Raw genomic sequence first — 16,905 nt, forward strand, 5'->3', positions numbered from 1 at the left:
TTGATCAATCAAGTGTTGTGGAACGATTTCTGTAGCCTATAATGTATGTGAAGTCAATTAAAGTGTAGTAGTCACTAATCTACCCAACAGTACAGTAGGTGCATGTAGGCTTAATTGTACAGTTACTGATAGACAAACGGAGAATACATATAATGTCAAATCCATACTGTTAACAGAACGGTTTATACAATTTGAGAATTTATATATTTTTTTGTCAAACAACTCTTCGGGGGGAGGAGGTGGGGGAAGAGGGATGGTCCTAGGTTGTTTCGTATATTCAAAGTACGGAGAGAAGTGTCTCATAGAGAGAGAAAGGAGGAGGAGGATCATTTTTACGGGGCTTTTTACACATCTACGGCTCGGTAAACCAGATACTAAAGATGAGAGAAAACGAGAGCGATAGAGGGTGGGAGTGGACGGGTGTGAACGAACAGAAAAGTTGAGTAATGGTTGAATTAAGAGAAGAAAAGAAAACATGAATTAAGTACAGCGCCTTCAGAAAGTATTCATACCCCCATTACTTTTCCACATTTTTTTATGTTACAGCCAGAAATGTTAATGGATAACATTTTTGACGTTTTTGTCACTAGCCTACACACAATACCCCATAATGTCAAAATAGAATAATGTTTTTACATTTTGGGGGGACAATTAGTCAAAAATGAAAATCTGAAATGTTTTGAGTCAATAAATATTCAACCCCTTTGTTATTACAAGCCTAGTAAAAAATTTCTTAACACGTCACATAGGTTGCATTGACTCACTCTGTGTGCAATGATAGTCTTTGACATGATTTTTGAATTACTACTTCATCTCTGTACCCCACACATTCAATTATCGTCAAGGTAGCTCAGTCGAGCAGGGAATTTCAAACACATATTCAACCACAAAGACCAGGGAGGTTTTCCAATGCCTCGCAAAGAAGGGCACCTATTGGTAGATGGGTAAAAAAAACACACAACAACAGACATTGAATATCCCTTTGAGCAGGGTGAAGTTATTAATTACACTTTGGATGGTGTATCAACACACCGAGTCACTACACAGATACAGGCGTCCTTCCTAACTCAGTTACAGCGTTGAATGTCTGTGATAGGAGAAAAGTGAAGATGGATTAACATTGTAGTTGCTCCACAATACTAACTTAATTGACAGAGTGAAAAGAAGGAAGCCTGTACAGAATACAAATATTTCAAAACATACATCCTGTTTGCAACAAGGCACTAAAGTAATACTGAAAAAAGAAAAAATGGCAAAGCAATTAACTTTTTGTCCTGAATACAAAGTGTTATGTTTGGAGKAAATCCAGTACAACACATTACTGAGTACCACTCTCCATATTTTCAAGCATAGTGGTGGCTGCATCAWGTTATGGGTATGCTTGTAATTGTTAAGGACTGGGGAGTTTTTCAGGATAAAAAATAKATGGAATGGAGCTACGCACAMGCAAAATCCTAGAGGAAAACCTGGTTCAGTCTGCTTTCCACCAGACACTGGGAGATGAATCCCCCTTTCATCAGGACAATAACCTAAAACACAAGCCAAATCTACACTAGAGTTGTTTTACCAAGAAGACAGTGAATGTTCCTGAGTGACCGAGTTACAGTTTTCATTTAAATCTACTTYAAAATCTATGGCAAGACCTGAAAATGGTTGTCTAGCAATGATCAACAACCAAGTTGACAGCTTGAAGAATTTTGGAAAGAATAAATGGGCTAATGTTTCACAAACAAGGTGTGGAAAGCTCTTAGAGACTTACCCAGAAAGATTCTCAGCTGTAATCGCTGCCAAAGGTGCATTTACAAAGTATTGACTCAGGGGTGTGAATATTATGTGAATTTTTGTATTTCATTTTCAATAAATTAGCAACAATTTCAACAACAACAAAAAATCTCACTTTGTCAGTATAGGGTATTGTGTGTAGATGGCTGAAAAGTCATCAATTTAGAATTTCTGCTGTAACACAACAAAATGTGGAACAAGTCAAGYGGTATAAATACTTTCTGAAGGCCCCGTAGGATAATATACAATATAATAATAATAATGTGGTTATTAAATAGAATATTAGGTAATATAATATGGTCATTTAGCAGACGTTTTAATCCACATTTTATGTACAGTTAAAAAGTAAGGTTGTACACAACAATATCCACAAACTAACAACAAATGTATAATATCCCCCTTAAATTCTCTAAATTCTCAAGCAATAATTAATACATAGTGTACAGGTAACTGCCAAATTAAAGGAAACACTTGAGTAAATGAGGGATACAAAGAATATTGAAAGCAGGTGCTTCCACACAGGATGCTTCCTGAGTATTATAAGCGGTTAACATCCTAGCATGCTTAGCGTCATTTATTAAAATGCCCAGTTGCCCAAATATTTTGGCTACCATGGCTAGAAGAATAGATCTCAGTGACTTTTAAAGAGGGGTCTCAAAGAAGCATGCTGTAGGGGGTTGAAAGTGTGTGTGTGTGTCAGTCAGTCACCAGATCTCAACCCAATTGAACWCTTCTGGGAGATTCTGGAGCGGTGCCTGAGACACCATTTTCCACCACCATCAACAAAACACAGAATGATGGAATTTATGGTCTAAGGATGGTGTCGCATCCCTCCAGTTCCAGACAGAATCTATGCCAAGGTGCGTTGAATCTGTTCTGCCGGCTCGTGGTGGCCCAACACCCTATTAACCCCCTACGTTGGTGTTTCCTTCATTTTGGTAGTTACCTGTAGATGAGGCCTATACAGGAATCAAACTCATAATAGGGATCTTACTGCGAACAACTGGTGTACCTGGCAGTGGTGTGTACCATGACCTATTGGAGAACACATACACACAAGCGTGCAAACACACACGGGCGTGAACACACACACACACACACACACAGGCACACAAACACACACTTCACTGTTGGAAGGTGTGTGAAAATCAGGCTCATGATTGACTCAACCAAAATGTTTAAATATGAAAGATTCAAAATGTTTCTTTCCGCCTCTCCCTCCCACTTATCCTCCACTCATCTTCATTTCATTTCACTTCTTTCTTTTCTTTTTCTCTCTCTCTTTTTGTAACTGTCTTTGAAGTGAGGAAGTTTGCAGAAACTCTTGCAGACAGATAAGCAGCAAACGCCAAAGATGAAGAGAAGGCTGTATGGATAGAAAAAGAGAGGGTGGGGAGAAAGGAGAGCGACGAGTTTACACTTCTGCACCGTTTCCTCTCTCTTCAGTCTTTCTGTCGTTTTTGCATGCGTTGTCTCTCTTCTCTTCTTCTCTCCCCAGTTTTTCTCAACCTGTTCATCTCCAGAATGGATGGAAGGCTAGTACTTATCATCCTGGCCATGTGTGTAATGAATGTTGGTAAGTCTTTATTTAAATACAGTCTCGTGTTTTTTCGGTGAGTCCATTACGATACACAATGTTCTCATGTTCTGATATGCTATACTGACAATGACAGTTGAACTTGAAGCAGCAGAATTGTAGTCATTTGTTGCGGCCAAAATTACTCCCTATTCCCTATCAGAGATTGGCAGTATTTCTGTTACATGTATTTGAAATACGTATTTCAATTACTTCTGAGTATTTTAAAATGTGTATTACACTGGGCTAAACTCCAATGTATTTTGTAACAAGATACTTTCGAGAGCTGTAATTTGTATTTTCAAAATACTTTTGTGTACAATTTGATTTATAGCGGTACACAATTTTTTGCCCTCCTTTCTCCCTGCGTTGGTATCAGAAGATTGATGGCACTGTGGTGTACTAGGAGCATCTACTAGATTAATTACATATAAATGTATATGTAAAATTGTACAATTGCAAAGGATGCTGAGTATTATTCTAATGAAGTCCAACCCAAAACAAGGCCAATAATAATACCAGGTGTACTTTGCAGTTAATTTTGGTATGTTATTTTCACATATTTATTTACATTTTGGTAATTGAGCAGACAGTCTTATACAGAGTGACTTACAGTCAGTACATTCAACTTAAGTAGATAAACAACAACAACTCAAAGAAATAAATGTGTATTTGTCACGCTTCGTAAACAACAGGTGTAGACTAACAGTGAAATGCTTTCTTACGGGTCCTTTTCCAACAATTCAGAGTTAAAGATAAAAAATATATAAATAAAAAATATAAAGAGTGACACGAGGAATAAATACACAGTGAATAATGAATAACAATAACAAGTCAAAAATATCATGGCTACATACAGGGAGTACCAGTACCGAGTCGGTGTGCAGGTGGTACGAGGCAATTGAGAAACAGTGCATTCAGAAACTTTTCAGACCCCTTGACTTTCTCCAAATGTTTTTATGTTACAGCCTTATTCTAAAATGGCTTCAAAATATCCCCCCCCCCATCAATCTACACACAAATATCACATTTACATAAGTATTCAGACCCTTTACTCAGTACTTTGTTGAAGAACATTTGGCAGCGATTACAGCCTCAAGTCTTCTTGGGTATGACGCTACAAGCTTGGCACACCTGTATTTGGGGAGTTTCTCACATTCTTCCCTGAAGATRCTCTCAAGCTCTGTCAGGTTGGATGGGGAGCATTGCTGCACAGCTATTTTCAGGTCTCTCCATAGATCTTCAATCGGGATCAAGTCTGGGCTTTGGCTGGGCCGCTCAAGGACATTCAGAGACTTGTCCTGAACCACTCCTGCATTGTCTTGGCTGTGTGTTTAGGGTCGTTGTCCTGTTGGAAGATGAAACTTCGCCCCAGTCTGAGGTCCTGAGCTCTCTGGAGCAGGTTTTTATCAAGGATCTTTCTGTTCTTTGATCCGTTCATCTTTCCCTCGATCCTGAATAGTCTCCCAGTCCTTACATTTGCAAACATTTCTAAAAACCTGTTTTCGCTTTGTCATTATGGAYTATTGTGTCTAGATTGATGAGGATTTMTATTTATTTAATCCATTTTAGAATAAGGCTGTAACGTAACAAAATGTGGAAAAAGACAAGGYGTCTGAATACTTTCCGTAAGCACTGTAGGTATGTACATACAGGTAGAGTGACTAGGCAACAGGATCACAGTCACGTAAAACATTTCTGTAACTGTTACTGAGAATGCTTTTGCTGTTCATGCCGGCTACTTGCAAATGTATTTCTGTATTTTAAAATACAAAGTACATGTATTTTAATGAAATACTTTTCCAAAACACGAGTATTTTGTAGTTTATTTTGATACATTGATGTTTATGGTATTTTTTTTATTGTATTTTGTCATTTTTGCCCATCCCTGTTCCCTATGGGCCCTGCTTAAAGGTAGTTCACTATAAGGAATAGGATACCATTTGTTGTTGTAGTAGTAGTAGTAGTAGTAGTAGTAGTAGTCGTAGTAGTAGTAGTAACTGGGATAAACCTTTGAATATCATCCATTGATCTGATAATTACCCTTATGACCTCATCTCTCAGTAGAGGTTGAGAATTTCCGTTTCCTTAATTTGTTGGATTAATTGATAGATTAGAGAGGGTTTAGTCTAATCCAGGACAGTTTTAGTCCTCACTGCAGGCGGCCAAACATTGCCCGTTAGTCTTTTGAAAAACTGCCTCTGTGATTAGTGACTACCGCATGACATGTAATATTGATTTTAAAAAATCAAATCAAATATTTTTTGGTAAATATAGATTCCAAGATACCAATTTACTTTCTTTGCTGTTGTTTCCGTGGTATGACGCATCTCTCTCTCTCTCTCTCTCTCTCTCTCTCTCTCTCTCTCTCTCTCTCTCNTCTCTCTCTCTCTCTCTCTCTCTCTCTCTCTCATATAGTAACCATTGAAAACAAGACATCCACCTCCCAGCCTCTCACACCATCCCACTCCACTCCTGCTACCTCCGGTCCCCCCGCTACCCCCACTACTTCCTGTGTGTGTAATATCTCCACTTCCTGTTCCTCTCCGACCAAGCCCGAGTCTCCGCCACCTGCMCTGGGTGTTGTCAAGGTCAACTGGGAAATAAAGTCCTGTAAGGGGGACATACACCTGTCTCTCCTCTTGTCCCATTCCTTACCACTCTGCTATAACAGTATGGCCAATCTTAGCCTTGAACTGGCAGAGTTGTGTGAGAYGAAMGGCTGCGAGGGCTCCGCAAAGTMGACTYAGARCCCTGCTAGCTCTGAGGGTTACCAGATCGATAGGGATGGAAGGGTTACCAATAACTCCTGTACAACACTGAGGWTCCAATGCYAAGGTGAGTCCTGTATGTTTGTGCGTCCTTTCTGTATATATTCCTCTCAGTGACTGACAGTGGGTTTAAATACCACACACGCATACAAGTTCATGAATGTCTTTGTAAGTACACTTTTTATATATTTTTGTAAATGTTTTATAAGGTGCTATAAAACAATAGCTTGGTTTCAATGTTTAGGCTGTCTTGCCAAATGATCATATGAGTTGGTAAGACAGCAACAACAACAAAAAACAGATCTGGGACCAGCCTAGTAAAGTCATGGTTAAATTTGAATCTCATCTCCTCTCCACTCCAGTCGTCCCAGATCAGTTAGTGGGCTATAAGGTGGTGACTGGACTGCTGTGTGTTCTGGTGCTGGTGGTGCTGATGGTGCGTTTCGGGCAGCCCTCCTTCAAGGCCCTCCGTAAGAGARGTGAGTCCCAGAGACCTGGGCCTGTATCCACAAAGGGCCGCAGAGTAGGACTGCTGATCTAGGACCTGTCCATATACTCGTATTCATGATGATCTAAAAGGCCAAACTGATCCTAGATCAGCACTTCTACTCTGAGARGCTGTGTGGTAACGGACCCAGATCTAAACACATGAACGCACATTTAGGATGACAGCAAAGTACTTCAATTACTGCAATAAAGTAGTTAAAGAAAAAAGTCCACAGTACTTGGACCAATCCAATAGCATTTGATCAAATAATGTGTCATAAGGTCATTTCAGAAAAGAAAAGGATATTGATACCAGGGTTGTTATTGTTATTGTGTCATGTGGCATTTATTTTATTCATATTTAGTCAGTTATGGATCAAGTGTTTTTTGTCACAACTGCTTCATTGAGGCATGTTATCTTGGTGTTGTGTGTTGGTAATATAYCATTATAACATGACCTTTAATCAACATGTTAATGTCTGTGATTCAGTGTCAGACAAGAGACAGAGTCGGTGGATCGGACCTACGCAGAGCCAAAGTGGTGAGTCAATGACTCCTAGACACACGCACACCCACCAGGCCAAGTTGCAGGCCTAAGTAGGAGAGACGTGGAATCGGTGAATAATGCGTTGAGTTGATGAGTTCATGTTACACACACACAGATTCCGGTTGTTCTCTCTCAAATAATACAGCATCCTGGCAAGCGTTGTAATCCATAACCACCTTTTCCCCCTCCTACATCTGTCTGTCTCTGTCTCTCTCTCTCTCGCAGTCTCCTACCATAGAGGGAAGGCTGGACTCCAACTTAACGACAACACAGACAAGAGACACTCCTACCCTGGTGAGGCACTCACACACACACATTCAAGCACTCAAACACACAAGCACACACACACACACACACACACACACACACACACACACCACACACACTCACACACACACACACACACACATACACACACACACAACACATCAAACACAAACACTCAAACACACTCTTCCGCTCTCCATTCTTCCATTAACATGGGCGGAAGCCTAACCTGAGAATTGTGTGATTTACACAAACTTCGAATGACGCACGCATAGCCGTCTCAAGTTGGTATTGGACCCTAACGCGTTACGTTCCCTCTCGTTCTCCAAGGATTGGAGAGGCTGACGGTGAACACCAGCCGAGAGCCGTCGTCTAACAGAAACAGTGATTATGACTCTTATAACTTGTGATCATCATCATCATCAGTCATGTTCTCCATRCTCTATGACAAAATAATGTACATGTGTTTTTTATATTTTATTATATTTTTTCATGCTAAATGTAATATGTTTTTATGCACATAATATCTTTTTGGGGGGGTTTCTGTTTGTAATTCAATCATTCACCTCTTTTATTGAATAAAAAGTAAAGTTTGTTGTTGAATAAAACGTTTGGACCTTTTATTTGATAACTGAACAGGATGTTGTAAGTGAGAGAGAGAAAGAAAGGCAATGAAAAGCAGGATAAAAGAAAGAGGGAGAGAAAATAACATTGTGAGAAAGAATGGGGGGGGTAAAAAAAGAGAAGTAAATTGGGTTATGTAGAGACAAAGGAAGTGATGAGTGAGTGGCTTCACACACACCGCACACAAACTTCGGATTTATGCAACGATGTGGCTTCCTGTGCCTTTGACACCAACATCCTGTTTCTGTTATTTCTGTCACACTTTCATTCGGTCGTTCTAAATTTATGTGCATCGTACACCTTTGTCCCTCTTCTCATCCTCGAACAACCTCCGTCACCCTTTTGTGTTCTTCTTCCTCCATCCATCATTATTTTCTTCATAATCCCCCTCTTTTTCCCCCATCTCCGTCTTCCTGTCCTCTATTCATTTGGCTGTCGTGTCTACATTTTTCTCATTTATTTTCTCAAAACAAGACTGTTGTTGGTGGAGGAGATTGTTCCTCCGTGTCTTTTCACGTCTCTTTTGAGTTGAATGAAAGAAGAATGTTTTCTGTCTGGAATGGAAGTGGAGAAGATTGTGCTGACGGCATCTTATTGTAGAAAAACGTTGTTTGGCAAACAGCCTCAGTCAATCTTCCGTGTGCATGCGCGCGTGTGTGTGTGTGTGTGTGTGTGTGTGTGTGTGTGTGTGTGTGTGTGTGTGTGTGTGTGGTTGTGTGGTGTCGGTGTGGTGTGTGTGTGTGTGTGTCTGTGTGTCGTGTGTCTGTCTGTCTGTCTGTCTGTCTGTCTGTTCTGTCTGTCTGTCAGTGCAAAAGGTCAAATACGGGGTGCTTTATCTGTCCTGTTTCACATATTACAAGAGTGTAACCTGTAGGAGTTGTGTGAAATAGAATGTATTTTGCATTCCCACTCCCCCTGAGAAGACCACCTTGGAGAGTGGGGTCACGGTGTGTGTGGGTGTGCGTGAGTCTCTCTGACACACACACCACACACCACCCATTTAGCATAGGAGACAACTAACTATACATTTGTGTGTGTTGTGTACATGTGAGTGCTGCAGGGCAGTGTGTGACATAATAAGTGTGTCTGTGAGCGGAATGTGTGGGTGTAGTTGTGTGTCTTCCTCTCTGTCAGGTCACGCTAGACTAGAGGATTAAAATCTGTCCCGTCAGAGGAACAATGACAGATCACAAAGATTACACACCAGAAGATTTATGCTCAAAAGAGGGAGAGTGGGTGAGAGGGTGATAAGCGAGGGGAGAGGGCAGAGAGAGGAAGGAGAGAGAGAGCGAGAGAGAGGAGAGAGAGAGAGGATATGGGAGAAGAGGAGAGGAGAGAGGATAGAGGATGGAAAGACAAAAGTATGATCAAGTTGAACCTGCTGTGAATCCGAGTCGACTTTGACACGTTAAGTAAAACGAGTGAAGTTCGACAAAATACAACACACATGATGAGAATTAACAGGCATACAGTGTTAACATAGTCGCTCTCAGCTTCGACAGATAACGACAGATATGTCATGCACACGAACACAGCACACACACTGAATGACTGTACTCAGTGAAGTTCAGTCCATGTAAAATAAGAGCGAATTACTGGTACGTTAGGATGTAGTAACACCTCCACATCATTCAGTTCTTGATTATTGCTGCGTTTCTTGATATTTTCTTAAATTCTGTGTTTGACTTTTGTTTGTTGATTATTTGTGTGTATTTCATATATGTAATGTTTAGACCTTACTGTCCTGCCGGAGCTGAGGAACATAGACGTTTCGCTTGCACACCCGCTTTTAATATCTGCTAAACTGTTACGTTGACAAAAAAAAATTGATTTGATTTGACCAAGATAAAAAAAATGGGTAAGACAAGAGAGACGGAGAGAAAAAGAGAAGGAAGTCAGTGCAGTAAATGGATAATGCCACGGTGCCAGGTAAAAGAAGGAGGCGGATGAAAGAAGAAGAGAGAAAGAGATGGTCCAGGAAGACGACTGGTAGTGTCTCGATCCTACAAGTAATATGAGAATGCTTTGTGAAATGTAATGCTATGGGTTTTACGCTAACCGTCCGTGTCGGGGACATGGGTCGCGTCTCAAATGTCACCCTATTCCCTATATAGTGGCTCTACTTAGTGCACTGTGTAGGGAATAGGGTGCAATTTGGGGCGCAGCATTGTCCCTAAGCCCCTTCTGTCGGTGTATTACTGGTGTATCACTGCACAGAAGTGCAGAGAGAGGGTCAAAAACTACCCAGAATTAAATGAATATTGCGCCTCTCTCTGAGTCCTCTCCATATCTCTCTATCTTGTCATCCTCCTCTCTCCCTCTTGGTTTTTCCATTCCTCCTCTTCATCTAAACATATTTCTAGACAAATATTCATCACCCACCTACAGTTTTGTTTTGTTGTTACAGTATCTGTGTTCTGTAATGGCTGCCGTCAGATGACTGTTATGGGGGAAATCAGAGAAGTCGCATGAAAACATGGAGTAGTGGGTGTTTATACGGTGGTGGGGAATGCTGGTACTACCATAGTTAGAGAGAGAGAGAGGTGGGGGAGAGAGAGAGTAGCGGGGAGAAGAAGCGAGAGAATGGTGGGGTAGAGAGTGGCGGGGGGAGAGAGAGAGTGGTGGGGAGAGAGAGTGAGAGAATGGTGGGGAGAGACTGGCGGGGAGTGAGAGGGTTGGGAGAGAGAGAGAGAGAGTGGTGAGGGAGATTGAGATTGGGGGAAAGCGAGGGGGAGAGGAGAAGAGGTGGGGGACAGGCACAGGGAGAAAGGTTTAGCGGGTTCACTTACAGATCTGTCATTTAATCAAAACCATGATTATGAAAGGAAATACGGAGGGAGGGAGGGAGGGAGGGAGGGAGGGAGGGAGGGATCAACAGAGAGGGAGAGAGTTCATATAGGATAGTGAGAGGAAAATACAGAGGGTTAACAAGGGATAAGTTGGATGTGTTGATGACAGAAGGATAGAGAGATAGATAGAGGGAGAGAAAGAGGCATATCTGTGTTCTGTAGCAAACCCCATCACAGGGTTCTGCATCCAAAATAGCACCCTATTCCCTACATAGTGCACTACTTTTGACCAGAAAATAATTTTGGACACAGTCAGGGTATGGAAGTGTTAATGTCACAGAGAGAGAGKGAGAGAAAACATAAAAATATATAAAACAGCCTGGCCACTAGCTGGGAAAAAAAGAAAAGTTGAAAGGGATTTATTTACTTTAAGAGACTGACTGTGTAGAGGAGAGTGGTTTAAACCCCTGATGCACCGCATTTAGAATTAAGCCTCAAAATTATTCAACTATTAAACATGAGCGGCTTAATGCAGCAGATACATAGACCATCTGATGCTGAACAGAGTTGAAATCACTCTGAGACGAGAGAGCGAGGGATGGATGGAGAGATAAAGACTGGGGGAAGGGGAGTGCTTAGCTAAAACTTTAAGGTGAATCAATCTAGCAGAGAAAGGGGGAGTAGGTAAGAAAGAGGGGAGAGGAAGGAAGAGGGGAAGGGAGGGGGAGGGATACGGTAGAGGGAGAGAGGGATTATTCACCGTTTCAAATGAATAAATCCGTATTGTGTGAATCTGGCACACACAGAGAGAGAGAGGGAGCGAGGGAGGAAAAGAGAGAGCATCACCTCGACAAGACCTAAAGATCAAAGAGATCCACAACAAAAATAGAGGGAAAGAATTCTCAACTGCCAAGAAAAGAGGAAGGACAATAACGGAATAAAAAAGTGCTTTCATGATCTCGAATCTCTCTGCATTGGACTTGGAATAAGCTTCTCTGCAGTTACAACCACCAGATACCAACCAACTAAAGAAGACTTCACTTTAAAATAAACTTTGGAACAGCGACAGGAGCTGAAGCCCTGAACATGCAATAACAGAACATGAAAGAGAAGCGAACGAACGTGGCATTGGAATAAAGAGAAACTCAGCCTGGACACAGGTGCAGAAGAGAAGAGAGAGAGAGAGAGAGAGAGAGAGCCAGAAGGGAGTGAAGAGAAAGAAAAAAAAGAAAAGAGAAGGAAAGCATCAGAGGGTATATTATTTCTGGGTCATCACCCCCCGATGAGAGGACAACACCTGCCAGGTGACTTCTGTTGRTAAGCACAGCCAGGTGGGGACAATAACTATATAACAGAATTATGTAAAATATCATATGTCACATTTCAGTTTTGATAGTTGTAATTATATGAGGCGCTGTCAGAGCATGTGTGGTTCATGTAGTAGTAGGACACTGTTTTGTCAACCACTACACCGTTTCAGACCTACCATTTCATGAAGATATTGATGATGTAGGACCTGCTGGTTTATGAACGARAGTTTTTGGTGCATGCTCAAAGTAAGCGTCCTCCAGGATGCATTTTTTTTGCATGTGTGTGAACCTGAACCATCACAGCACCTCTCAACGCCTCAGCGCTGTAAGGGTGCTGTGACACTTTTGGGGTTGTGTGGTTTTTTGGGATCCTTCAGGGGTGCAGTGATGGGTGAGCTCAGCTGCCCCAGTGCATTGTGGGGGAGAGAAGGTGTGAAGGTACTCGCGCTCTATTCGCTCCTAGCAGTCGGTGAGTGAGGTTATTTTTCTTCCAAAAATATATTGCATRGATATACGTTTTTTATGAGTGTATACATACCAAAAATGTTGTTGCTACCTTTTTCATGTGTTTAAAATAGCTGAGATTTGTGATTTACAGTAGGTGTAGGCCTAACAATTGATGTGAAATTAATGTGAAATATACCAAAGAGAAGAGATACAAACATATCAATATTTCCCTCCTCTCCTTTTCTGTTGATCTCTTTCTCTCATCCACCAGTACACACATCCCATGCCCAGCCTCCCCTCCCTCTCTCCCTCCCGGCCAAAATCGTTGTCCCCCCTCCCTGGCACGCTCTGCCCCTGTTGCAGGCTGATCTGGGCTCACTGTTCTCCAACTCCAGCCCCTTCGCCTTCTCCCAGTCCCTGCTCATGGTGCCTCCGGCTGGGGATGCCTCCAAAGCGGGGGTCCGGGCTTCATTCGGGCCTTACTCTGTCAGCCAGGTAAATCAATTGGYATTGTGCTCATTGACAATCAGCAGAATGCTGTAGATTTCTGCTTATACATTTTGAGAATTAGTTCCAAAGATTTTATATTATTCCTGTGTCCTAAGAAGTTGAAAGATACTATGTAACGCAGAGATCTTCCTCTAACCCTCTCTCTAACAGTGTAACCCTCTCTCGCTCTCCTTCTCTCACTCCTCAGCTGGTCTCTGGGCCCATCCTCCCCCTCTCCCCTCCTCTGTCTGCGTCTCTCCTCTCTAAACACGTGGAGCGAGAGAGGGATGAAGGAGGAAAGGAGAGGTACAGGGTGCGGGTGTTGTTCCATGTACGAGGGGACACCAGCAGAGGGAGCTGTATCACCCTCCACGCCTTCAAAGAGACCGAGGAGCAGAAGGCTTCGTGTATCACACAGGTGTGTGCGTGCGTCCGGGCACACACTATATTTAGCCACCATCCCCTGTGACCATTCAAAAGACTGAAACCGGACTAAACGTTTTCTTTGGAACTCTAGCGGGACTCTGAATGATGGATATGTTGTATTGTGTGTTTGTTACACTGGCCAACACACTGAAATGTTCTGTTCTATATAAAGTTTGACACCAAACGCTCACCAATCCCTCTCTTCATCCATTTCTCCTCTCTCCTTCCCAGCCTCCATTGGGTCTGTGTGTGGTGACCCTGGCCCTACCTAAGGACTGGTTTGAGGCGGAGCAGACCAGCCAGCCCTACCTCGGCCCCAACCAGCGTGCCAGGCACACACACCGACACCGCACCCGTAACCGGGGACGACGGCACGAGGGTGTTGTCGTCGGTGGAGCCGGTGGCATCCCCTTCCCAGGCGCCCTCAGACACAGCCCCGCCCACACCGGAGACCACATCCAGTTATACTACTCATTGTTCGGCACAGCGTCCAACATCAAACTAGCACCCCCTAGGTGTGTGGAAGACAAATTTCCACAGTCTCAGAGACAGTTGATTTATATAGGAGCTGTGACTCTGAGGGAGTACAATAAGGGGAAAGAGGCCAACAGGACCAAAGAGGAAATAGACTGTTGCAATGGACAGGAAGAGGAGGAGCTAAGGTTGGATTCCAACGTGCTGATTCGCTATCGCAGGGGACCGGTCRGCACGGGACAGCCAATAGGGATTTCTGTGAACCTGAGGGCCAATTTCAGTGCAGAGTTTGTTGTTATCCGGTAAGTCTTTGTTACGTGATGCTCTYTGATGTAAGTGATAATCCAGCAAATTGAAAAGGGACACCTGATGACGACCTAAACACATATAGGAACACAGCAGTGTGCAGGTTCTTCTCTTTCACTGATAAATACTGTATTCATAGTATGAATAGTATGTATGCAGTATGTGTACATGTACATTGGGGCCGGCAGATCGCTTAGCGGTTAGAGAGGAGAGCCAGCAACCGGAGGGTTGCCACTTCGATCCTMGGTCCGACAGGAAAAATCTGTCAGGAAGTGAGCTGGCAACCGGATGGTTGCTGGTATCAAATCCTAGATGCCATTGTCTGCTGTTGTGCCCACTTAACACCCCACAACAACAGCTCCCCGGGCGCCTAGTGTGACAACCCCCCGCTCCTCTCCAGAACCTGCATATGTGTGTGTATGTGTCTTTCAGAGGGGTTGGGTTAAAAGCGGAAGTCAAATTTTGGTTGAACAATAAAGTGATCTTAATTTCCATTTTAGTCATTTCCCAGATGCTCTTATTCAGAGCGACAAACAGTAAGTCACGCTATATCTGTATGTATCTATTCCAGACTGAAGGTGAAGAAAGGCCTTTTGTCTCTGGTTGCCCAGCGCTCTCTGAACTCTGATCTCTGGGTTGTGAACCTGGAGAAAACCCAGGGCTCCAAACATGACGTCATCTCCATCATCTGCCACAAACTGGCGGGACACATGGACAGCGACAGGTATTACTTCATCATATATATTACTGTACAATATTACTCAGGTACAATATTACCTCAGTGAAGGAACTTATTCAATTTAACCGGTTTGTGACTTGATACGTTATTAAAATTGCATGCAAGTGATACCACATATGTGAGAGAATATTACTCTATTGAATATTATTTCCATCAAATCGCTCTTTTCTTATCCTCCCCACTCTTCTCCTTACTCTCATCCCCACTCCTCACCCCTTTCCCTCRGTTTTCTCCTGTCGCCGTCCTCCCGCCTCCTCTCCCTCAGTCCCGCTGCTCTGCAGCAGGTTGCCTGTCTGTCAGTGGACGGCTTGCGAAGGAGTTTCGGGGTTGCCATGACTGTATCGGCCAGCTGGTGGGTGGAGTACTCAGACCGTAATAACCCTCCGCCACCACACGGCGGAGTAGTGAGRAGCTTCTCCTTCACTGACAGAGAGATTGTGGGCATCTCTCCCATAACTGAGGTAGGTAGAACTTTATTAAATCAGGGCCAGTTTCCCGGGACACAGAATCTCCATTGAACATGCCTCTTAGTCCAAAACTCTTAGTCAGGGAAAATAACCATGCATCTTAGTCCAGAACTATTAGTAAGGGAAATTGGCCCACTGTGTATTTGCTTCTTCTTGTTACATAATCTGTATGTACTATGCAGTAGAATAATGGATAATGCGATAGCTACAATACATCTCCATACATCTACGGTCCCTTAGTGTTTCGGTGGACTGTTTCTMRCTTAAAAAGCTCAATATGTTTATTCCTAAATATGGCCAATAAACTGAACTTGTTGTCATCAACACACAGAGTGGCATGATCATCAACACGGCCATCTTGACCAGCGAGCCCGTGTCACTTCCTGTCATTGTGCTGGCAGTGGGGCATGATGGGAAGGTGTCTGATATCACCGCGGCGGTGAAGTGTCAGTCGTCCAATGATGATATCATCAAGGTAACCAGACACGACTGTACATACTGTATACGCACACACACACACTCACACACAAAAGATGGCACCGCAGTGGAAAGCAGACGTTTTACGTGTTCCTGAACAATTTTTATGCTGATATTAACCGCCATTATTTCCTATGACGAAAACAGCTTCTGGACAACAGAACAGCAWTCACTAACCTCGATTTGAATGACAATTTCTACTTCAGCCAGTTGGCACCTCTGGACGTCAGGTACCTCTGGACCAAGCCATAATCCCTGGGACTCAAAAGAGGAAGAGAGAGGCAAACAAGAGAGGCAAACGAGCCGGCATCCTGATGAGACTACGTTGGCGAGCAGATAAACCGCCTCTACCCTCGGTTCTATTGGCAAATGTAAAATCACTGGAGAACGAACTGGATGAGCTCCGTTTGAGACCTGAACGACTGTAATAAGATGTGTGTATTTTCTTGTTAACAACAGCTAGTGCGCGATCTCTAATGTTAAGGAAATCTCGAGTTTTTGCTTGCCTGAGTTAGAATACCTCATGATAAGCTGCAGACCATACTTTTTACCAGTGGTGTAAAGTACTTAAGTAAAAATACTTGAAAGTACTACTTAAGTAGTTATTTTTGACAACTTTTACTTTACTTACATTCCGGACAGCCAAAAGTACTCGTCACAATTGAAATGTTTTGCAGGACAGGAAAATATTCTAATTCACACACTTATCAAGAGAACATCCCTGGTCATCCCTACTGCCTCTGATCTGGCGGACTCACTAAACACATGCTTCATTTGTAAATGATGTCTGAGTGTTGGAGTGTGCCCCTGGCTATCTATAAATGRAAAAAATATATGCTTTTACTTTTGATACTTGAGTAAAAGTCTAAAAGTATTTGGTTTTAAATATACTTAAGTATCAAAAGTAAATATAATTGTTCAAATATAC

At 42.7% G+C, this 16,905-nt stretch overlaps 2 protein-coding genes across 2 annotated transcripts in view; both read left to right on the plus strand.

The window, feature by feature from the left end:
• Positions 1–3,165: 3,165 nt before the first annotated feature.
• On the plus strand, positions 3,166–8,007 carry LOC111971589 (uncharacterized). Its single transcript, XM_070446368.1, has 6 exons — positions 3,166–3,358; positions 5,777–6,196; positions 6,492–6,608; positions 7,106–7,156; positions 7,388–7,456; positions 7,760–8,007. The coding sequence occupies exons 1-6, from the start codon at positions 3,247–3,249 to the stop codon at positions 7,837–7,839; spliced, it is 849 nt and encodes a 282-aa protein (XP_070302469.1). The 5' UTR covers positions 3,166–3,246; the 3' UTR covers positions 7,840–8,007.
• Positions 8,008–12,539: 4,532 nt separating this feature from the next.
• The window catches only part of LOC111971280 (transmembrane protein 132D-like), a 19,037-nt gene continuing 14,671 nt past the window's right edge, over positions 12,540–16,905 (plus strand). The window contains exons 1-7 of the mRNA XM_070446016.1: positions 12,540–12,621; positions 12,871–13,094; positions 13,297–13,506; positions 13,746–14,290; positions 14,866–15,018; positions 15,299–15,494; positions 15,832–15,975. Of these exons, the coding sequence (XP_070302117.1) occupies positions 12,540–12,621; positions 12,871–13,094; positions 13,297–13,506; positions 13,746–14,290; positions 14,866–15,018; positions 15,299–15,494; positions 15,832–15,975 (1,554 nt within the window). The remainder of the gene's footprint in view (positions 12,622–12,870; positions 13,095–13,296; positions 13,507–13,745; positions 14,291–14,865; positions 15,019–15,298; positions 15,495–15,831; positions 15,976–16,905) is intronic.

This window comes from Salvelinus sp. IW2-2015, linkage group LG13 (assembly GCF_002910315.2).
Source record: "Salvelinus sp. IW2-2015 linkage group LG13, ASM291031v2, whole genome shotgun sequence".
NCBI classification, from domain to species: Eukaryota; Metazoa; Chordata; class Actinopteri; order Salmoniformes; family Salmonidae; genus Salvelinus; species Salvelinus sp. IW2-2015.